Below are 21,924 nucleotides of genomic sequence, written 5' to 3' on the forward strand. Positions count from 1 at the left end.
GCCCTTTTTCCCCGCCGATATAAGACTAGGTATGCAAGCGAGAAATGTCACGTGAGCTGGACACATTCAATACGCACGTTGTTTTTCTCTCTCTCTCTCTCGGCGCTCTGACGCTTTCCGACGCGCCCTCTCAGCGCACCGCGCACCCCGTTGGCAGACGCGCACGCACTCAAGCGGCAGACCGCGCGGAGTCAGACTGGGAGTGGGAAGCTGGGAAGGGAAGCGACGGTGACGGGAGAGACGAGAGACTGTGACTGTGACTGTGCATACTCGAAATGGAAGTTGCATCCATTCGTGTCGACGAGTTTTGGCAGGAAACGTAGTACTACATATACAGTACGTTCGTGCTGCAACAGTTATATAGCAGTTTTGGACCAGCATCCCGGAGAGAGAGAAGCCCCGTCCTCTTCAAGAACAACATAGAGGGAGAGACTATCCCCATCTGACAAATGCGGACCGACGACGTCCTCACCGACACACCTCCGCCGACATGTCCCATTCCGCCACGGAACCCTCGCGCAAAACCGCCACGGAGGCAGATCGTCTTTGTCGACCCGGAGGATAACACTTCACCTTGGTGGTGGCCTGCAATGGTACATTCAGAACACTCTGCTGTGTAGGATGTGTGGCATTCGAAATCTGAATTGTTGACGCTTTTGGGATGGTTGGGTGTAGGTTGTGCCGAAGGATGAGTTTCATACGTTCAAGAAGAGTGTGAACGGACAGGTTACGAATCCGAGGGAAGGCGAATGTGTCGTTGTGTACTTTGAAGATGCTTCCTTGTAAGTGTCACGTAGTCTTTAGGCCTCACGCCGATTCTTGTCGGGTGCAGTCACAGTGGAGCCGAAGGAGGTGGAAAGCTGGCGATTTGGGAAGAGCCCACCCAAATCTATTCGCAACACTCAACTTAGGACGTTTACCCAATCTCTCACAAAAAAAGCAACATAGTCCGCGAATCCGATTTCAAAGCCTTCTGCCCATTCCGCCCCCCTTACACCTCCTACGTCGACGGCAAGAACGGCAAAGCCTTCTGCACCGATAAAGCTGTAATCCTCGCCACGCTCTACTGGGAATCCGGCAAAATCCCGCCTGCTTTCACCTGGCTCCAGAGCTGCGTGTTTGAAGACCGCTCGAAAGTGCCTCGGTTGCACTCAGACGACGCGGTGGCTGCTGCTGCGGCGGCGGCGGCAATCGCGGATGGGAAGAGGGAGAAGAGTGGGGAGAATGAGGAGGATGGTGGTGGGGACGCGGGGAAGAAGAGAGGGTCGGGGGCTGTGAGTAGGAGGACGAGCCATACGGGCTTGGTGAGGAAGGACTCGATGAATAAGATGGGGGTAACGAAAGGCGTTGAGAAGCAGGCTGGACCTAAAAAGGCGAGTAGAGAAAGTCTTCTGGGTCATGCGGGATCGGTACACTATCGGAGTCGAGGGCTTACACTGTTTGCATCCTGACAGGCCCACGCAACACTCGCATCCACGAAAACCAACGGCTCCCTCAAATCTTCGCTGCCCGCAAACAGCATCGCTGCCGCAACCGCAATCACCCACGCAAAACCAAAACAAACGGCCAAAACCTCACAGGGACAAGCACATCCCACAAGTAGGGGCACGAACAACTATTGCTTTGCATACATCTTCCCGAGTCTATCCTAACCCTACCCCCTCCCCTTAGTCTCCCGCCTGGGCACCAAGCGCGCCCGCGACCCCCTCCCGCCCTCCACAACCTACCCCTCCCTCTCCACCTGCTCCAAATGCAATCAACCCAACCCCAACAAATCCCGCAAGACTACAGCAGCAACACCACTGCGAGCGATGGTCGTCCCCATCGCCAACGAAACGGGTATCGTGCCGCTGGCGCTGTGTCAGAGCTGTCGACGGCTGTTGGATGAGTGTTTGCCGGCGCCGCATATTGTGGAGGAGGATGAGGAGGGGGGGTGGCGGCCTGGTATGTTTTTGTGTTCCAGGAAGGTTTTCCAACATCGGCGCGCTACTCACGTTAGAAACGTTTCGTATCAGAACCTAGAGACCTGAAATTCCTACGCAGAGTGCTACCGGAAAGCAATCGAGATAAATTGGTGCGGCATTACCAAGGTGAGCAACCGAGCATCCACATCCTCTCACAAGCCCCCACCGCTTCATCTTACACTCCCTTTTTACCAGCCCTCCAACAAACCCTAACCGCAGCCCACCCCAGCCCGAGCATACCCGCACTCGCACCCGCACCACTTCTCCCCACGACAACAACACCAACATCGCCACCCCCAACCTCCCAACCATCAAATCCGAACTTATCCCTACCCGCCTTACCACCAGCACCCTCCCCAACCTCACCCATAACAACCGACGTACCACAATCACAACCACATTCATCACCCTCCCCACTCCCCCCAATCGAACAACAAAATGGACAGGCGAGCGTTATAGACGCTATACCCCCGCCGCCACCGCCTCCGTTGGAATCGGAAGTGGAAACGGAAGTGGCGCCGCAGCCTATGGAGGTTGATGTTGCGCCATAGTTAAAGTTACCTGACGGTGGATGGTACCATTGTTTAACGATGGTGACCATGCCAGACCCATGTACACACAGTTTTGTTTCAAAGCGTGAAAGGAAATGTTGGTTTTGAAATGATGAAAAATGCAAAAAGAGAGTTTTGTATCGCATCGCTCACTTTCCCACGGCGCATTCCCATAAAGAAACCAATGAACACTGTGAATGTGAAAGAAAACCCAAAATTGCTCCATGTCTTCAGAACAGTATACACCTCGTACGCCTTTGAGAATAAACTACCGCCAATCTAAAACAGCCACATGCATCCCACACGCCTCGCCAGGCCTCATCTCCGCTCGCACCAACTCTAAATAACAGTCAATACCCACCCAACAATCTCCCCCAAAAGGCCCATCCCCCAAAACCGCGCAATATTCCCAAACACCCTCGTCCGCCTCACAAACTCCTCTCTGGCCCACACCGTCTTCACATCCCCCGAACACGCCGCACAATGCTCTCTCAGATCCTCCGCTTTGACCATTCGACACCGCGTGCAGGCCACATCTTGCTGCTGCCACGCCGCGAGACGTCGTTGGAGGACTTCAATCAATCGTTGTTCGATCGCGAGGGGGTCGTAGGGGGTTTGGCAGGCGGGGCATGTCCATGGTGTCGTTGTCGTATGACTCCCAGATCCCGTGTTGGGATCCATATTCTCACCACCCTCATCGTTCAGATACCGCGGCAACAGATCCCGATCCCGCGTCAGATCCAGATCCCGGCAATGGTTACAGAACCCGCAGATGACCTGCGGCAGGCGGAACGGCTCACACGGGTTCACAAAGTCCGCCTCGTCGCTGAATTCGCCCTGCGAACCCGCCAGACTCAACAGGTTGCTTTTCAGAACACGGACCTCGCGTTCGAGGTCGCCGTTGAGGGCTAGCACCGCGCAGATGCATTTCGCGAACTCGAGGGCCGGGTTGACCATCTTGAGGTGTGAGCCGGGGAGCGTTGGGAACGTGTATGCGGTCGCGTCGTCGTCGTTCGCGTCGCCGCCGCCGCCGCCGCGCTTGCGAACCATGTCGGGCAACAACTTCAAGATCCGGTCTTTCAATTTGGAGCGAATCAACCCGCGCAACATCTCCGTCAACGGCGACGGCTTGCTCGGGTCCCACACGGCATGGGGGACCTCTCCGCCGCCGGCGCCGTGGAGCATAGCCCGCTCCGTGAAACTCTGCACCTCGTAGATATACTCCGCGACGATCTTCAGAAACTTGCGCTGCACCGCGGGGGGTAGGTACTCGCCGATATTCCAGTCCATATCCGCTCCAATATCCGGCTTCACTGCTATCCGATCCTCGATTCTCAGATTCACAGCCGCTTTCCGTGCCGCCAGCAACTCGTCCGCGTTATTGCACTGCAGCCCGCCATGGTTATGCGAGTCCATCCACAGCAAAAAGGTCCAGTACCGCTCCGGCTTCAACTCGAGCGTCTCGAAAATCGTCTTCTTGCCCAGCGCCTCAAGGACATACACGCCGTACCCGACCGCGGTCCGAATATCCGTCTTGTTGGTGGCGAGCACAATCCGGTCAAAGCTCGCAAACACGATCCGGGCGCCGAGTTTCTTCAGGTCCGCAATCAGCTTCACGAACACCTTGCGCATCAGGTTATGCACCAACGCCAACAACGCCGGGTCGTACATCCGCGACGAGGAGGTCGTCAGCCACCGGTACAGGTGCTCGAGCAGGTACGACGCGAACCGATTGCGGCGGCGCACCTCGTCCGCCCATCCCATCACCATCGATTTCAGCACACTGAAGGTCGCAGGCGTGACCTGACTCTCGTCCACATTCCCGGCAACCTCCTCAGTCCCATCCTCGCCCGGCTTGGCATACTCATCCATCAGATGCCCGACCTGCTGGAAACTGGACCCGATCGCGCCACTCGCATCATCAACGTCGTGCAGCATACTCGAATGCATCAACGTGTTCAGCGCGAAATCAAGGATCTGCACGTCCACGCACACCGTCTGGTACGATCCGGGCACGTTGATCTCCGGGTTGACCAGCTCGTCTAGCTCGAACCGGTTGTCGTCCTGCTCGCGTCCGCCCAGGTCCGGTTTCTCAGACGCCGAGTACCAGAGGATCATGTCCGCGCGCGTCATCCGCCGCGCGAGGCCGAGATCAGCCAGGAACGACGTGTAGTCGTCGGGCAGGTTGCAGAAGGGCACGTCGGCGTACCGCGCGAGGGCGATGCGTTCTTTGAGAAATGCATTCAGAGTCAGGTAATGCCCCAGCATCCGCGTGCAGGCGTATTGCTGCCACCCCAACGCGGGGAACGCCGTATCCTTGTGGTAGGTGGGGATACAGACCACCGGGAAGTCCTGAATCAACGACAACCCATCCATCCTCAAATGCTTCGTGTCCCGATGCGACTGCAGCGCCAGCACCGTCGGCCCGCGTCGTTGGGCCTGGTAATCCCTCAACGTCCTATTCACGCCCGCAATCGTCGCCGCCTCGTCCGCATGTATCGCAACCGTAAACTCCACACTGTCCGCATACTCGACAAGATCGCGCTCCATCGCCCCTTTCCTCTGCGACGCCGTCTGCGATGCACTCACGTCCTCCTGCGTCGCCTGCTCCCGCACCTCCTGCAACCGCTCCCGATACACCCTCTTCAGATTTGGGATCGCGTCCTTGTTCTGCGCCGGGTCGGTGACAAACACCCACGCCCGTCCCATCGCAGGGGCAAAGACGCCCCACACGCCGCGCTGTCCGCTCCCCGCATGGAACAGGTACACATACTGCAACGCGTCGCCACTGGTCAAATACGTCCTCGCGAAATCCGCCTGGTGGTGCACAACTTCCCCCAACGCAAACCCATCCTCCAATCCACGTCCACCGGCAATCCGTTTCTCGTCGACTTTCGCCATACACCCGAGCTTGATCAGCGCGCGGAACTCGAGCGGGACCTGTGTTTCGTAGATACCCTCGATCTGCTGGTGGTTCGCCATCGAGGCAAACATCCCCGCGTTCTCGCGGTAGAAGACTTCCGACATCGTCATCTCGTACAGGAACAGGCACGGGTGGGAGCGAGGTAAGGTACGCACTCGGCGCGTCATCTGCAGTCCGACTCGGTTGGTGTCTTCGTCCGGGTCCGGTATCCGACTGTTGACATAGATCGTCCGTGGCACCGAAAGTTTGATCGCATGCAACTGCCCCTCAACCAACGCCCAGACCTTGAAATCGCCCGGAATATCCGTCTCAGCAATCGACAGCACCTGCCAGGTCGACCGGAGGATATTCCCCGTCTGCCGCCTGAAGAAGCTCTGCACATTCAACGGCTGCCCCGCTTTATCCTGCTGCGTCGCGTTCCACGCGCCAAACCCAGACGCTAGCCGCTCCCGATGCGCTCGTCGTCGTTTCCACTTCCGCTTCTGGAACTCCAGCCACGCTTCGTAATCTTCGCTCGGGTCCGGGCAGTTCTGCGGCTGGTCGCGCGCGGGGAGGGTCGAGTAGTCTTCTTCAAACCGTACGGGTTGCTGTTGCGCCCGTTTCTTGCGCTTGCCCAGTACACTGGTCGACTTGTTGACCATCGCAACGGCTTGCACGGGTCGTTTGTCGCCACCGAAATCCTCCATATCTTGAATCGCACCTCTCTCCCCCTGCGCTGCATCTTCTTCATCGTCCTCCTCCCCAACATCCAACTCCATCCCCTTCCCCGCATCCCCATCACCCTCCCCAACAACCCCCCTCCGAAACATATCCGTAATCCGATACTGCCTCGTCCGATCGTCCTTACTGGCAACCCGTTTAGCCAACCACTCCGGATGCTTAACCCTCGGCACGGGATTGCCCACGCCCTGCATGGCAGCCGGAATCGTAATCAATTTCTGGATAACGCTCCCAAACCGCTCCAAATAGTAATTCCAGTCCAGAATCTCTCTGATATCAAACGTCGTCAGTGAGTTGTCTTTCAGCCATTTACGGAGGAAGTGTTTGCGGACCGAGGCTTCGGTTTGGAAGATGACGACGGGGACGGCGCGTTCCGAGACGGGGATATCGTGCGGTTTGGCCGAGATGATGAATTTGCAGTTGAGGCCTTTGTCTTTTACCATCTCGTCGCCCAACAACTCCGCTAATCGTTTCGCGGTACTGATCGACGTACTCTTCTGCGCGCCGTAATCCTCCAGACTCTTGCTCATGCTCCGATTTTCCGAAATCAGGTCAAACAGCTCGTTGTCGTCCAGATGCGCGCCCTTCGAATACAGAATGTCCAACCACTGGTTCGCCACCGCCGCGACGGCCTCGTAACACGAATCCAACGTCGTGCCCTCCAGAAACACTTTGAAGATCTGACTCTGGAAGATCTTGATCAGCTTCAGCTCCCCACGGCGCTTAACCTCAAACCCTTTCAGTTCCGCGAGCGTCCCGTCGTCGTTGAACACCGCGTACCGCTTCTTCAGCAACTTATCCTCCTCGGTACTGGAGGGCAAGATCATGGCGCGGTACGGCCCGTCGACTTCAAAGAAGATACTGTTCTCGCTGTGAGTCGCGTACGTTTTCCTAACCGGATCCGACAAATCCTGGTACTGGTGATTCGTGAACTGATCATGCACGAGATGGTTGAGCATGACGCAGGGGTACGAGATCGGGAACACTTTGCCGTTCTTCAGTTTGAAGGCAAAGTTCTCCGGAAAGGTTTGCGGGAAGATGCACCAGATCCCGTCCGTGTCGAGCTCGAGTGGGCGGCCGATCTGTTCGACGCGTGCGCGGGCGAGTTGGATGATCTTGGCGCCTGTGAGACAGACGATGCCGGCCATCTCCATCGAGTACCACCGGGCGCCTTTCCTCATCACGTATCCGTAGAACGAGTTCAAGATACACCTATTCAGAAAAAAAATTCAGATAAGTCTTCCTTTCATCTCTCCCAAGCAACACAACACCAAAAGTACTCACTTATGAGCCAACTGCAACGAATCATAAACCACAATCAACTTTTTCGCCTCATCCACGCCCGTCAAATTCCCCTCAGCAGCCGCCACATCCATCTTCCCCTTCCACGTCTTCAACAGCGCCTTATACTCATACCGGCGATCCCTAAACGCTCTCACGGTATCCACATAAAACGGGTTCTCCCGCTGACACACCACACTCTCCTTCGCGACAATCTTGGTCTCATGGATCTTATTATACACCTTCCTTGAATAAAGACTCAACCGTTTCTTGATCGCCGCATGCTGTTCACCGGGTCGGAGCTCATGGAAGGGTCGGAGCGGGTCGGTAGGGAATCGGCCCGGGAATTTTTCCTGCTCCATTTGGTTGCGGATCATGTTGTATTCGCTGCGTTTGGCGGGGAAGTACTCGCCGCGCCAGGACCAGGTCATGGGGCGTTGGCAGGTGCTGCCGGGGCCTTGGTTGAAGTCGCAGGCGGCGCACATTTCTTCGGAGACGAGGGCGTCGGGTTGGAGACGGTTGGTGAGGATGATGTTGGGGTACATGGCCGCGACGTCTAAGTGGTAGATGGACGGCTTTTCGAGACGGTTCGGGAGGTCCCGGAGGTTTTCGAGGGCGCTGAGGATTTGGGCTTTGACCTATATCGCACATTTAGCATAAACAGCACTCAGTCTGTGTCGACACGCATCTCATGGCACATACCTCATCATAATTCGCAACATCCTCCATAGAAAGCTTCCCCTCCACAACCACACTAAACTGCAACGCAGCATCCACCTCATCCATCAACTACCCCCAAAACAACTTATCAGTCTCCATCCTCAAATCCCTCTCTCCTCATGACAAAACCCCTCACATCCCCACATACCTGCTGAAAAGCCTCAGGCACCAACCGAAACTTGCACGGCAAATCCTTCCTAAACACGCCCGCCTCGAGCGCCTCCACGTGCCCACCCACATACGTCTCGCTCTCCAAAAGGTGTCCCTCAAAGAATTGTCCTACTTTCTCTTGGTGCTTGTTTGGCATTAATACATTCACCTTAAACGCCTCCACCTGTTTGGAGGTCATATGAGTAAACGGCAACCTCCAATGATTGAGAAGGTATTGCCATGTACGAACCATCAACAGCGCCTCACAAAGCGTCCCACTCCCCCTCCTCAGCACATCGTCCGGGTTCATCGGGATGATATTGCACAGCGAGAAGATGAAGGGGTGCACGTATTTCATGTACAGGTAGTAGGTCGCGACGGCGTCGGATACGGAGTATTGGGCTAGGACTTGGGGTTGTTCTGATGCAAATCTTTGAAATTGGTTGTTGGCGTTAGATGCGATGAAAATGGTGGAGGGAAGAAGGAGAGAAGGTGCTTACCGCGTCATGTCCTCAGGGTCGAGCTCCATGGGGTTATAGCCGAGCTTAGCGGTTGTAACAGCCTTCACGAATGATTGTCCCGTTCAGCAACATTCATCGACAACCACCGCCAACATTCCCCACGTACCTTTAACCCTTGACTCCCCTGCGGCAAGTAACTATCCCGCTTAACCCAACACAGCGCATCCATATGAATCGCATACGAGCTCTTGTATTCGCCGCTGTCATCTTTGCCGAATCCGATTTCCTGCAAAACCATGTCGTCAACCTAGGTGTCGCACGTACGCGGATATCCGGATGCTCTTTCCGAACCTTCTTCATGTTAAGCCCATACACAGCCGCCCTGGTCTCCACAAAAGGCCAATCGAACCAGTCGCCGTTATATGTGACGATGATGGTTGGGCGGGCGTCACGGACATGTTCGAAGAAGCGGCGGATGAGGGCTTCCTGGAACAATCAATGTGGTGAGAACTTGGGTGGTGTCGTGCACACAGAGAAAGCTTGGTGTACGAACCTCATCCAGCTCGTTGAAGATCGTGAACGGCCCGTCGAATTCGGGTTTCGGTGTATATTCAAAATCGTCGATGTCGTCTGAGACGATTTCGCGGTTTGTGATCAGGTATCCCTGCAAGCAACATCACATGATTTAATTTGCGTTCCCAATTCCCCCTTTTCGTAAATCACCGGCGCACCTGTCCATCAATCATATACGAAATCATCATAATCGAGTCAATATTCGCGTCAGGGAACTTCAACGGCAATTTAGTCGTCTCGATGTCGAAGGCGAGGACTACGGGGTCGGCACGTTTGACTTTATCGGGGCGCGGCTCGATGGTTATGGAGCCTTGGTGGGCTCGGACGTTGTACCATAGTCCTACTCTCAGGTCTGTAATGCAATCACAAAGAGATGAGTTAGGGCGCGTCCAGCAAGAGTGATGTGTGAAGATGAGTACGGACCGCAGTCGATAGCGGCACGGACGTAGTACATCAGATCGTGTTCCCGCACGTCGAGTACGAAATCGAGGACGTCGCGATTGGAGAGGTTAGCGCTTGATTCTTGTGCTTGGCCGAACTCGCCTCCTAATCTGCAATGACATCAGGAAACTGTCATCCTCACACGACGATAGGACTGGGTTTTCACACTCACTCGGCGACGACATCGTATGTGCCAGAAGTCTCCTCTTTCCGTTTGTTGCTTGCGACCGCTTGTAGGAATGTTCTCCGCACGACATTGAGGTTTTGGGTGTTCCAGAAGCGGAGTTTCAGGATTGTGCGTTTGTGCCCGAGTAAGTGATTTGCCTGTTCAACATTCGGATTTCAGACCAATGCTTCTTGTTTGTCCGAGTGCAAACACAAGGGAGATGCTCACGAGTTTCAGATCTTCCTTCTCTTTCCTCTCGACCGAGAGCACGAGATTTGTAAAGCGGCGTTGTATGTACTCCTCCACGTCTGCCTCGGTTCCAGCCTAGGAAGCAATGTTGTCACGATGGGGCTGTGACATTCAATCTATAGTAGAGGCAGTACCTTGCACACAACATAGAAGTATGGCTCATATAGGATTGTTGCTTTGAAAGTTTCGCCGTCTTCCTCCAAGAAGTACAAATCGACGGCAGATTTTCCAGAACCCCATTCTCCGTCGAGCACCATTGTCTACGATGGAGAAAGAGGCTCAGTACTGAACAGCAACGTTTCGAAAGGACGTCAAGTAGAATACGCACAGGGTGCATGTTGACTAGCCAGCCGAGCTTCTCTGGCCCTTCTCGGTATCTCCAAAAGCCCATGTTTTCGTCCAACTCGTCCGTGACCCGTATTTCCTCGATACGAGCTTCGAATTCTCCTGGAGTACCCCATGACTCTTCCACGGGGATATCGCTGCCTTCGTTTGTGGTAGTGGTATTCGCAATGACAGCGGTTGCTCTCGTCTCGGCGTCCTGAACCTCCGGGTCGTTCGCCACTGTTTCTGCTAACTGCTGTCCGTTATTGCTGAAGTCTCTTCCTGTCCGTTTCTGCCACGGCCGCTTGTTGTAGCCGCCCCCACTATGACCGTTGCCTCTCGAGCGCCATCGACCTCCTCCACCGCCACCTCCTCGCCCTCTGCCTCTGCTACCGTACGTCATGGCGTCGTTGGTATTGAAGGCTGTATTGCGAGCTGTGAAAGCGTCGCAAGGGTCATGTGCGAGCCCAATAATAACGAGTGGGGACCCCAAAAGGCGCTCCCGACGAGAGAGGGCGTTCGGACAACCTTGGATTCGGACAACGCGCGCTTTCGGACACCCCTTGGAACACCTTTTTCACCAAACCGGCAGCAGGAAACACTGCCAACAACACCTGGAGAGGTGGGAAGCATATAACTTGATGTCCCAAGACGACGACAAAGACCTGTCCTTCGCTGGCCGGATATCTTCCCTCACCGCCGCTTTTCTCGCCTCCCTCTCTCCCACCTCCAAGGACGATGACGCCTACTGCAGGAAGCTACAAACCCTCTTGAAGGAACTACGCTCTCTCACCTCGTCACACCGCCCGGACCTGCCAAGCCTTCTTGCATCACTATCTCAGACGGAGCAGGTCCTATGTCAAATTAACGAAGTTAGCGCGAGGGTGAGGCGTCAAACTCCTCCAGCGATATGCGTCGTGGAACACGTATCAGGCTTGGCGAATTTGCCGTATCTACGTCCAAGGGACGAGGAGGAAGCCAGGAACATCTTGAGCGCCGTTGGGGACCTCATCAGCAAAACCAACCAGGAGAACACAAAAGAACAATGCAGCACGTGGGGTACGGGACTTTGTATCAGTCTCGTCCCAGTATGTCTGAAGCAAATACGGACTTTCGAAAGCAGCGGGGAGGAAACGGTCGGACTAGGCTTCCGTTCCGATCGTGCAGGGAATCTTGCCGTCGACGCAGTCAAGATGATCGCGCGTGTGTTCGACGGCACGGCAATGAAAGTGCATGCTTCGGCCGTGGAAAGGGCGTCTGTCTGGTATGTATGCATTACTCTTTACACATAGCTATTACAGGTTTGCTTCTCTGACGCAGGAATGGTATCTGCCACGGCAGTGCATGGGCAACCCAACTCCTCTGCGCGACATCCCTCACCAACATCACTCTCGACGTCTGCGCCCGCTGTTCAGCCCTCCCAACATCCACATCCCACACCGCAACCTCCATCCTCACCACAACCCTCCGCACCCTCTCCATCCTCCTAACGTCTTCCACCACCACCGCCCGCTACACCCACCTGCAATCCCACCCCGCAACCCGTCTCACCCCGCTCCACATAAACCCCGCACCTACATTCGCAGCCCTCGCATCCGCCCAGTTGCTGCAGAACTTGCTCATATCTTCACCACCGTTCGCACCCTCCGTAGCCCACCGGTCCGCATCATCACCACATGAACAAACCAACCGCGGTGGCGCACATATCTGGACCCACCTAAACATCCCCGCACGCACCCGCGTCGTCGCAAAGATCGCCAGCGTTGTTCGTGCACAATTGATCGAAATACGCAAGGAAACGCATCCCCGTGATTCCAACTTCCCACAAGCGACATCAACATCCCTCCCTCACCACATCGCCACAAAACTCATCCAAATCACATCCGCTTCACACGCGCTCGAGGCGTTGGTACTCGATACGCAGAGCTGTAGGAAACTCTTCGATGAAGTCGTTCACCACTGTGTTCCATCATCATCGAGTGGATGTATCCGCATAACAGGCCTCGACCTCCGCCTTGCGCTCATGACCTTCATCAGCCGCCTAACGACGCATTTCGCGCTCACCACCGATTTCTTGGTCGTGAATCCGGCGTTGTCGTCACTGACCGAGCTGGTTGAGTCGCATCTGCCAGGGCCGGGGAAGCCGTTGTGGGAGTCGACGAAGGTGTATAGTGGGATTAGTGTAGGGGGGAAGGAGGTGGATGCGAATACGGTGGATGTGGCGGTGGCGTTTTCGAGGGTCTTTTTGGAAGGCGGTGTTAGGGGTGCGTGGTGGGGAGAGGGGAACGAGTGGTTGAGGACGGTTAGGGGGGTTGTAAGTGCGGCTGAGGTGGTTATGGATAGTTAGCTCGAAGGAGTGGGCTCCAGAGTACAGCCTCAGCTGTTGCAAAGAACATCACTAGCGGGTCTATGTGTGTTCCATTTTCAAAGTGTATCAACATAAAATGATGCGATAGTGCGCTCCTTAACGCCCGTACTCAAAAATATACACGCCGACTGTCATTGCTTGAACCCGTGTCTATTAACACCCCTGTGTCTCCTCCGCCTCAGAATCCGAATCCTGCACAGACACAGACCTAGATCAGCATCAAAACAAGCCAATCCCAAGACGCCGCTAACAACATACCTGGAACACCCGTCTCCGCTTCACAGTGCCCTTCACAGCCCTTTCTTCCTCCGCATCCCCCAAGTTCTCTACCCGGTCACCCTCATCACTTCCCTTCCCCTCACTTCCAATCCCCACATCGTACCCATTCTCCACCCCACCCTTCCCACCAACACCCCCCGACCCCTTTTCCTCCCGCCGTCTCCGCTTCGTAGCAGGCGACATCAGCAGCTCCTCGAAATCCACCTCCCCTCCTGTCGTCACGGGGCCTGATAGCGCATTATCCAACGCCTGTAGCGTGTTATCCAACACACCTCCAAACGCACGCTGTCCTTGCGGCGTGGCGACGGTAGACGGTTCTGCGGCTGCTGCTATGGTAGGCGCACCGCTTCCCACCCCGGGGTTGTCATTGCCACTATCATTCCCCCCCAACCCCTCATCGTCATCCTCATCCGACTCCAAAACATGACGTCTCCCCGTCAAAGCCCGTTTGACTATCGGACTCGCTGTCACACGAGGTTTCGGTCGTCCAGTCTCCAAAACCGGTGATATCCGGTTCGACGGCGGCGGCCTCGAATCTTCCTCAGACTCACTCCCACTCCCGCTCCCGCTCACCGACTCGACATCCGACACCGAGATCGGGGTGCTCGTCCCGCTCCCGCTGTTTTGTGCGGTCGTGGGTTTACTCATGCTCTTGCCCTTACTACCAGCAGTAGTGGTAGTGGCAGCAGCGTCGGGCCCACCTTCCATCATCATCTTATAAATCGCATCGTATTTCTCCTTCAGCGCCCGTTCCCGCGCGTAGAACTCCGCGTCGTCATCGTCATCGCTATCCGACACAAACTAGCCATCCCAGAAAAGTTCAATACCAAAAAGCTCACCCCCCCGAACACTCACGCAAACCAACCCAACATACCTGTTTAGATTTGAACTGCTTGACCTCCTTAGCCTTCCTCGTCCCCGCACTCGCCGCCGCCTTCCGTTTCCGCTTCTTCGGCTTCTTGCGGACCATGTCGGAGACGTCTTCAACGTTGGGTGTTTCGAGGTACCGGATGATGGTTTCGCGGTGGCCGAGGAGATATGTGGAGGTGATGATGGGGGGGATGCGGTAGAATATGGAAGGGCCTGGGGCGTGGGATGTGGATGAGCACGTCGTATGGACTCGGGATGCAAGAAACGTTCCTTACCTTCATCGGTAACCTCCTCAAAGCTCAACAGGCGAAGCAATAACCGTAAGGCAACGTTCCGCTGAAGTGCCACGCCTTGTTCTTCCGTCTCATGCTTAATATCTACGTGCCATCAACCAGTCATCCATCAGCGTCCCTCTTCACCCGAACCGGCCAACTCGCGAAATACGTATCGTGCAACGACATACCATAAGCCTCGCTAACAACAACCTCCTCATCCATAGCAACCCCATCAGTCGGCGGCCGCGGCGATCGCAGCGTTGCCGCGTCCAGTAGGATCTGCACCAAGAGATGTCAGCTATCCCTATGAAAGCTGCGAATTCGAAATTGCAAGACTCACATCGGTGATCCACGTTACCAACTCCCGCTCATCCTTCTCCACCAGGAGGGTCACAGCGACTTGCACTTCCTCGCCCCATGTCAACCTACGTGAGCCAAACAACGCACACAATGAGAACCACGCAAACGGAATGAGCTGAACAAGCAGAGTTGAAAATCATACCCAGGCTTAACCTCGATATCCTTAACAACCCCCGTATCCTCGTCCTCTTTGGACGGCAGCACCGGGTCCTCGTTCCCAAACTCAATCCGCATGCAGTCGCCTTTCGTTTTGGTGTACAAGACCTACAAAACATCATATACCAATTCATCCACTCCGTCCGAGATGTTTATGTCCATTCTGCAACAGGCAAAAACGCGAACCATACCTCAAGGAACAACATAGGATACTCCTCCGCCTTCTTAAAGAACTTGCCTGTAGCGTACGTTATGAACGCATACAGCTCCGAGAACGCTTTGCAGACCGGGAGCACGCGTTTGTCGGCTAGGATCTTGTTGAAGAGGTGGAGGACCGACAGCTACGATGTCGAACATCTTCGTTAGCGCGGGGGCAGAACGAATGAATGCGAAAGAGTAAGTGCTTTTTCTCACCTTATAAAACAGCGGCGCCCCAGCCCCGCCCTTAAAAAACAACCGATGGAACATCACAGTTATGAAATATATGTACTGTGTTTCAACCTCCCGGTAATGCTTCAACAGAACGCAGTATGTCGATACGGTGCCATCCGTCGCGAAACGCTGGGGGGGACGACGACAAAGTCAATCTGCTTCCCACAAGAACTGAGCATGGATGGGTTTGAGACTCACGGCGACAATGTGGTTGAACGTAACCTTCGACTCGCGAATGGCCTCCTCGGCAGCCTCGTTCTGTACATCCGGCTCGCCGTCTTCACTTTCGTCGCCTTCGGCTCGGGCTTGCGGGCCTATCATACATCATAAGCGTCAACTGGACCTACAAAAATACAAATATGCACCGACAAAAACAGGTTGACATACCACTCGGACCTGGTCTCTTCTTCTTTTTGACCGTCTTCCGCCTGAGCATCGTGGCGTTTTGCTGGGAATAGTATTCGAGCATCTTGAGGAGGACATGTACCAATTCAACAAGAGTCTTCAAATGGCTATAAATCGGGAAGGCCTTGCGTGAGTATTTCATCACTGCTTGCATTTCTTCAAGGATGTCAGTTCGCACCTCAAATGATGATTCCGCTTGAAACTCGTGACAAGACTGAAAGCCAACTCGATAGTCGAGTGGTCGTAGTACATGTTCTTCTGGATAGTTTCAGAGGCTTCGCGCAGCTCCTCGTCTGCGGAGAGCATCATGGCGTCGAGGGATAGAAGCTGCCGATGAAATCAAAGGGTAAGTTGAGTCACGGTGTCGCTCACATACTCATAGAGTGACGGGTCCTTACGATTTGCTTCAGGCAGTCGATCCCAACATAGACTTCTGGCCATCTCTTCAGAAGCGTGGTATGCGTCAGGAACATGGGAAAAGTGAGTTTGTGCAACGGCAAAGATATGTTCACAAACCTTTTCGTCCTTCGCACGGTTTATGCGGCCACACACAAACTCCAGACCGCGAAGATCCAGGAACTCGGTGACGGTGTCGAAATCCATCTCGCTCGTCTCTGGTGGTGCAAGTCCAGCTTCTCTGTTTACCTCGCCTTTTCGGTGGTATTCCTGCGAGAAAAGTTGAGAGATGAGACGATCGGAGGCTCACGAGTGTGTTGCCACACGGATGATACCCACACGAAGGCATGCTAATTGGAACTTCAGGAAGAACGAGCAGAGCCACAGGAAACGCGCGTAGTGATGCTCCTGTACTTTGTCGCGCTCGGCTGCAAAGTCCCGTCTGATGGACTCCACCATGCCTAGAAGCGCGATTCCGTCAAATACCGACTCTTTGATCACAACCGATAGCGGCATCAGCAGAATACTCACAATTAAAGCAATTCGCCAAGAAAGCACTCGCCGTCTCGGAATAGATTCTGGCCGCTTCCGAGCTTCTAACAGCCCGTGCCTTCTTCATCTCGTTCTGCCCCACTTTATTGCGCACCTCGCGTTGCGCACCCTTGTTTTTGTCCAGCGCTTCCTCGACGCTGTTGTAGGCGGCTGTTGGGTTGTGCACTGTGAAGGTTTGTCCGTCCTAAACATGAAATGCATACTTCAATGCATGCAGTCCCCGGTCATTCGACGCGATGGTGGTCCTTACGGTAAGCTTGAAAGACAACGTTCCGCCGAATCTCGAATGCCTCGTGGCTGCCTTCCGCGCCTGCTGCTTAAGCCGTTGTTCCTCGGCTCTCAAGGCAGCCAGTTCCGTCGACCGACTCTACGAAAACCGACCTATCAGCAGCCCATTTTTGCTGTCAGCGAACGCAATTTGGAAGGCGGACCTTTGCAGCCGAGACCAGATGCTCCGGATCACGCTCAAGGAAGAAGTAGTAGAAGATCTCCATTATGATCATGTTGTACTCGACGTATTCCCGGTCGTCCACTGAGCCCGCGAGAGACAGGAGGAGAGCGACGATGTCTGCCTTTTCCAAGTGTATGATCAAGTCTTCCTGTTGGGCATTACATCAGGAACCAGTCTTCCTTCGAATAAAGGCCAGGACGGGAATGCCAACGTGATTACCTGCAGGGTTGATCTCCGATACTTCTCCACCGTGGATGTGATGTCAGCCTGGTCATCCCGGATGGCCAGGAGGTTGCGGAACAGTGTCAGGATCAGAGCGACAAATGTGTGATCTCTATCCGTCCTCTCCCTGCGAGAAAAACTTTGGCAGTGAGGCCGGAGCACACCAAATGGCGAGAACGATGGCTGATGCATCAACGGTCGTACCGGTATATCTTAGCAAACGGCTTGAGCAGTTGGTCCATAATAGCTTGGAGCACACCCTCTTGAAGGAATGCTTCCTTGTACCCTCTTTGAATCTCCTGCTGACCAGCAGCGTCGATCGATTCCGGGTCAACCGGCCATGTGAGAGGCACAAATAGCTGGACTTTTTCACATAGACCGCGTTTAGTCGTCTTGCTCCTGCAGCCTTCGGCAGTCTGCCAAAATTCAACCCCTACAGTGCATACGCACCAACAGTCTGCGATATCTTCTCCTGCCCGGTCGCCTTTGCCGCCAATAGGATAGGTATCAAGTCCGTCTGCAGAATATTCCACCTCCCCAGCGCTCGCAACACAGTCTTTTCTTTCGAACTCTGGTCGTTTCGAAGCAGCTTCTTCAAGTCTCTCAAACAGGCTGACGATGACAATGGGGTTCAGTACGAGACCTTAACGCTGCTTGTCCCAAGTACCCCGACTAAGACTTCGTACCCAGCGTTTCGTCGCCCATGACATAGTACCGGCCTTCAACGAGCCCGACACCCTCCACAAAGCGCTCCGACTCCTCATATCCCCCCAGGGCCGCACATATAGACAGTAGGTGGGAGTCTCGTTGCGTTGTGTCGTCGTCCATTGCGGCGGTAATATTGCTAGAATTCTCCTTATTGTCGATGCTCAGCCAGAATCGAAGGACACTTTCCCGGTGAGTCTGTTGATAGGACTTCTTGCCGGATTCTCCGCTCTCCTATACAAGTGTTGCAAAATGCCTCTCCTCGGAAGGGCCTTTCGAGAAGTACAACCTTCTCCTATGCCATTGGGGAAGTCCAGATTCCAGATCGTTCAGAGTTCGGACAAATGGAAAGCGTTTCGGACAAGAAGTGACCAGCGAATACAACAGCGCGGTCCTGTCAAAGTGAAAGCGTCAAAAAAGCGCTGTCAGCCACTTCCCGTCCTCGTGCCAGGCGTCACATAGGTATACTAAACTCCCAGCTGTCAGTCACGGGGACCGCCGTATCTATACGCCAGGCATATCTGCTGCCCATCACGCCCGTCCCTTTCCACACTGACCGCAAGCCTGTCCCTTCCACGCCTAACATGGAAACGTCAAACGTATAGCCCACTACTCACGCTCCATCTTTGCTCCCAGCAGAGATATACTACCCCGGCTGTCAGTCAGGGGGACCATTTGAGCCATGCAAGCTAAGTTCAATACGCCTGTTCCATCAGGCATCAGCTGCTCAGCGACCCTTCCTATCCTTCTGTCCTCAACCTCCACAGATTCTAGCGTCATTCACACCAGCGTGCCGCCCCACACCGTGCCACGCAGTCCCTGCCGAGTCCCAGTCTCCCAGAGATTATAAATTCGTGGAGTGACTGGGACTCGGGGAGGACTTCCAATGGCACCAATCCCTTACCTCCCTATCCTCCGGTGGTTGCGCATAGTCCCAGTTAGGTGAGAGGGGGGGATCGCTCCGAAGGAAGGCGTACCTTTTTAACCTTTTCGTCCCCAGTGACTCCTTGCTTTCCCGTATCTCCTTCTTCTGGGAAGAGCTAGAGCAATCCCTTGCTTTCATCCCCCACAAAGGCCGCCGAAAATTGAACCATCGCACTTTCTGGGCAGGTATCAGAGCGACTGAACTGTCACGCTCGGATGTTTGCCCCGGCAGTCCCTTGCGCTGTTCTCAATGCCTAATGCCAGCCAAAATGTCAAAGAGGCCAAATGCCCCTCTTTCGCATGTCCCTTCATGCGTCTCTCCGAATTCGAGAAGCAGGGGTCTCTCCTTCCTCCTTCCTTCTTCATCTATCAATCACTCTCACACCTGCGCCAAAACTTCCTCCAGCACAAGTAAAAAAAGGGGATGGGCTCCCTGAACGACGACACACACACCTCCAACAATGAGTGAGCGCCTCTACCACGATGACTTCTTCGACGACTGGGGTGCGTTCCTGCACCTTGCGCCGGAGTGGGGAAGTCAGGACTGGACCGAGCGAGCTATGTCTGACGTGCATTCGTCTGAAGCTGACGGTGAGGAGGAAGAAAACCACAACGACGAAAACGACGAAAACAACGACGACGACGACGGAGTTTACGAAGAATTCGAGAGCGACGAGCGTGAGCAGGAGACTACTGTGACCCAGTCTGGAAGGCTTATGCAGCATGATGGTGCGTTGCCTCTATTCGATCCCCATTCCTCAGGGCGACCTACATCGACATTAACGTTTTTATTGTTCTTCTCTCCAAATATTCCAGCCAACCACCACCACCCCTACTCCACCCCCCCTCAAAAGCTCGAAGTCCTCCCCGTCGCCCCCGACGGTACCGTAATCACCGCCACAACGCACCTCCCACCCATTCACATCTATCTCTCCAACTGGGGCCCTGAGCACGGTCGTGCCGGCGATACGCTCGAGCTCCTGTTCAACGCGCCGCAGACGTTCACATCCGCCGTGTACAGTGTTCAGTTCGGCTTTTATTTGGAGAATGCTGTTAGTCAGGTGGTGTTACATTCGGGCGCTGTGATGCTGTCGTTGGGCGTGCCGGAATTGAGCTGGACGGGGTATATGGAAAGCGATGTGCCGGTTGCGCTTGTGCTTGACGCGGGCGATGCGGGGAGGTGGGCTGGGCATGTTGGGTTGTTTGGGTATGTGGATGTCAAGATTGAACATGGTGAGCCTGCGCTTTCTTCCCTTCTCAACAATACATATCTGTGCTGATGTCAAATCGGGTATGCTTGCCAGGCAAACAAATCACATACTATCCCAACGGCACCCATGACCCCCACATCGACCTACCCCCGACCCCACAAAGCTCGCTCTCACCCTCTCTTCCTGGGTCCGACGCCGATCTTAGCACCGACGAAGACCGCCTCATGACACCGGACCTGAGCAACTGCACATGTAAGCCCTCTTTCCACATCCCCCATGCTACCTCGTCCCCCTCACTCTCATCTCCCACAGACGGCATCCCCATAATCCCGCAAACCCCACCCTTTCCCGGCCTCCTCGCCTCCCTCACTCCCCCCTCACCCGCCGACCACTTCCGCTGCAAGCACCCGACAATGATGCCCATCAGCCCCGTGGCGTCCACCGCGTCGTCGTGGTCGTCGGATTCGTATTTTAGGTGTGCGGATGGGGTTAGGTGGAATGATGAGGAAGAAGTGGGCGTTGAGAAGGAGACGGAGGAGGGGGAGGAGAATGATATGGACGAGGAGAGCGAGGCGCGGGAGAGCAGCGCGGGCGAGATGGATGCGTGGGAGATTGATGAGGCGATTGAGAGGATGGGTGATGCCAATGTGTGGTATGTCATCGCTGCCTCAAATATTCCGCGCAATCTTCGGCGATGCGATATATGTTTTTCGTGCTATACTGAACACATCCCCTTCAAACAAAATTCAAACAGGACACCTCAAGAACGCCAAGCAGGCCGACGGATCGTCCAAATCGTCCGCACGTTTCCAAACCCGACCACGCTCTCCTACAGGGTCACTCCGTACAACCCTTCCCTCCCGACGGCCGACCCATCATCTACACATCTCGTTTCAAGCATCAACTGGCGCGAGAAGGGCGGTTGTTATATTACTAGTGTTGAGTATGTGTACTATCTGAGTGTTTCTCGTGGGATAAACAATTTGGTGGGATTAACAAATTAGAAACGTTTTCGCTGATGTCTTTTGTGTTAGCTTTATCTCCATGTTGGAGTTTGTTCTGCAGCAACGGTAGGTATCGCGGGCGGTGGGAATTTTGAATTAATACAATGGAGAATACCATGCGGGCTGACCCAATCATCTTGCTTAATGCCTTTCTTCCTTGCTTAATACCTCCCAATCCCCCATCGTTTATCCCAAATATCCCCATCCCTCTTGTCGTTTCCCTTTCCTCATCTCCCAACAACTACCGCAATTTCACATCTTCAATGTCCCTCATTCCCCGACCCCCCCCCCCCCCCCCCCCAGCTACACAACCGAAGCCAAAAACCGGATACGCCGCAATCTCGAATCCCTCCGCCCCTGCACCATCTCCCGCAAACCCACCTCCTCCTTCTTCACCCAGATAATGGCCTACCCCAACCCGCGCCCGCGCAACATTGAGAAGGATATCAAGATCTACCCCTGGAGGAAGTTGAGGGGGGCTATCGGAAAAATTGTGGCGAAGAGGGAGAAGATCCTTTGGGGGGAGTGAGATACGAGAGCTGCGGGGGATGTCACACAGTCGGGAGAGGGCTCGCCCTCATTATTGGAGTTCTTTTTGGTCTTTTTTTGGGCGGATGAGGTCGGAGGCCTCGCCCGTCCTCGCCCGTCCTCGCCCGTCCTCGCCCTTTGCCGCGTCGCCGGCGAGCCCGTGCGTCCGTGAGCGTCGGGCCTCGTCGGCGGGGCAGGCGGGGCGCTTGGCAGGGCAGGGGAAGGGGAGGGGCGGGCACAGGGGGTATGTATGCATTTCTAGC

The 21,924-nt window shown here is 54.8% G+C and overlaps 5 protein-coding genes across 5 annotated transcripts; 3 read left to right on the forward strand and 2 right to left on the reverse strand.

Annotated features, from left to right (window-relative positions):
- The first annotated feature begins 232 nt into the window (after window positions 1-232).
- Window positions 233-2,685, forward strand: EV422DRAFT_435965 (uncharacterized protein). The gene is made up of 7 exons (XM_053067209.1): window positions 233-593; window positions 676-782; window positions 941-1,373; window positions 1,455-1,599; window positions 1,672-1,944; window positions 2,016-2,090; window positions 2,160-2,685. The coding sequence occupies exons 1-7, from the start codon at window positions 450-452 to the stop codon at window positions 2,513-2,515; spliced, it is 1,533 nt and encodes a 510-aa protein (XP_052926369.1). The 5' UTR covers window positions 233-449; the 3' UTR covers window positions 2,516-2,685.
- A 169-nt stretch (window positions 2,686-2,854) lies between these two features.
- Window positions 2,855-10,926, reverse strand: EV422DRAFT_573743 (uncharacterized protein; the record flags this gene model as incomplete). Its single annotated transcript, XM_053073175.1, has 16 exons — window positions 2,855-7,370; window positions 7,443-8,077; window positions 8,142-8,228; window positions 8,308-8,493; window positions 8,560-8,740; window positions 8,810-8,871; window positions 8,937-9,056; window positions 9,122-9,256; window positions 9,324-9,434; window positions 9,502-9,695; window positions 9,767-9,894; window positions 9,957-10,108; window positions 10,179-10,274; window positions 10,334-10,459; window positions 10,528-10,634; window positions 10,656-10,926. 16 exons carry the CDS (start codon window positions 10,924-10,926, stop codon window positions 2,855-2,857), a joined length of 7,107 nt encoding a protein of 2,368 aa, XP_052926370.1.
- Window positions 10,927-11,103: 177 nt separating this feature from the next.
- On the forward strand, window positions 11,104-13,295 carry EV422DRAFT_527388 (uncharacterized protein). Its single transcript, XM_053070212.1, has 3 exons — window positions 11,104-11,786; window positions 11,864-13,083; window positions 13,150-13,295. The coding sequence occupies exons 1-2, from the start codon at window positions 11,165-11,167 to the stop codon at window positions 12,868-12,870; spliced, it is 1,629 nt and encodes a 542-aa protein (XP_052926371.1). The 5' UTR covers window positions 11,104-11,164; the 3' UTR covers window positions 12,871-13,083; window positions 13,150-13,295.
- Window positions 13,296-13,668: 373 nt separating this feature from the next.
- Window positions 13,669-18,403, reverse strand: EV422DRAFT_436047 (timeless protein-domain-containing protein). The gene is made up of 22 exons (XM_053067210.1): window positions 17,976-18,403; window positions 17,740-17,901; window positions 17,494-17,653; window positions 17,287-17,416; window positions 17,048-17,215; window positions 16,867-16,983; window positions 16,596-16,800; window positions 16,404-16,525; window positions 16,185-16,334; window positions 16,067-16,111; window positions 15,847-15,995; window positions 15,660-15,775; window positions 15,462-15,577; window positions 15,246-15,392; window positions 15,023-15,172; window positions 14,818-14,939; window positions 14,656-14,740; window positions 14,504-14,594; window positions 14,316-14,417; window positions 14,045-14,253; window positions 13,872-13,971; window positions 13,669-13,789 (listed from the first exon to the last, which is right to left on the reverse strand). Exons 1-22 carry the CDS (start codon window positions 18,115-18,117, stop codon window positions 13,740-13,742), a joined length of 2,838 nt encoding a protein of 945 aa, XP_052926372.1. The 5' UTR covers window positions 18,118-18,403; the 3' UTR covers window positions 13,669-13,739.
- A 976-nt stretch (window positions 18,404-19,379) lies between these two features.
- On the forward strand, window positions 19,380-21,662 carry EV422DRAFT_566984 (uncharacterized protein; the record flags this gene model as incomplete). The annotated part of the gene is made up of 7 exons (XM_053072490.1): window positions 19,380-19,647; window positions 19,735-20,151; window positions 20,223-20,381; window positions 20,442-20,781; window positions 20,884-21,072; window positions 21,164-21,199; window positions 21,437-21,662. 7 exons carry the CDS (start codon window positions 19,380-19,382, stop codon window positions 21,660-21,662), a joined length of 1,635 nt encoding a protein of 544 aa, XP_052926373.1.
- Window positions 21,663-21,924: the final 262 nt, after the last annotated feature.

The sequence above is a fragment of the Fimicolochytrium jonesii genome (assembly GCF_025526975.1).
Source record: "Fimicolochytrium jonesii strain JEL569 chromosome Unknown EV422scaffold_9, whole genome shotgun sequence".
NCBI lineage: Eukaryota > Fungi > Chytridiomycota > Chytridiomycetes > Spizellomycetales > Powellomycetaceae > Fimicolochytrium > Fimicolochytrium jonesii.

What these genes read in the sequence shown, in the direction of transcription:
- EV422DRAFT_436047 (XM_053067210.1), bottom strand. Translation starts at nt 18,117, where the DNA reads ATGGACGACGACACAACGCAACGAGACTCCCACCTACTGTCTATATGT. An exon ending in CATGGGCGACGAAACGCTGG is followed by an intron (nt 17,902 to 17,975) that starts GTACGAAGTCTT and finishes TGTCATCGTCAG; the next exon opens with CCTGTTTGAGAGACTTGAAG. An exon ending in TCCAATTAGCATGCCTTCGT is followed by an intron (nt 16,335 to 16,403) that starts GTGGGTATCATC and finishes CTTTTCTCGCAG; the next exon opens with GAATACCACCGAAAAGGCGA.
- EV422DRAFT_527388 (XM_053070212.1), top strand. Translation starts at nt 11,165, where the DNA reads ATGTCCCAAGACGACGACAAAGACCTGTCCTTCGCTGGCCGGATATCT. An exon ending in CGTGGAAAGGGCGTCTGTCT is followed by an intron (nt 11,787 to 11,863) that starts GGTATGTATGCA and finishes TCTGCCACGGCA; the next exon opens with GTGCATGGGCAACCCAACTC.
- EV422DRAFT_435965 (XM_053067209.1), top strand. Translation starts at nt 450, where the DNA reads ATGCGGACCGACGACGTCCTCACCGACACACCTCCGCCGACATGTCCC. An exon ending in AGCAGGCTGGACCTAAAAAG is followed by an intron (nt 1,374 to 1,454) that starts GCGAGTAGAGAA and finishes GCATCCTGACAG; the next exon opens with GCCCACGCAACACTCGCATC. An exon ending in GGGACAAGCACATCCCACAA is followed by an intron (nt 1,600 to 1,671) that starts GTAGGGGCACGA and finishes CCCTCCCCTTAG; the next exon opens with TCTCCCGCCTGGGCACCAAG.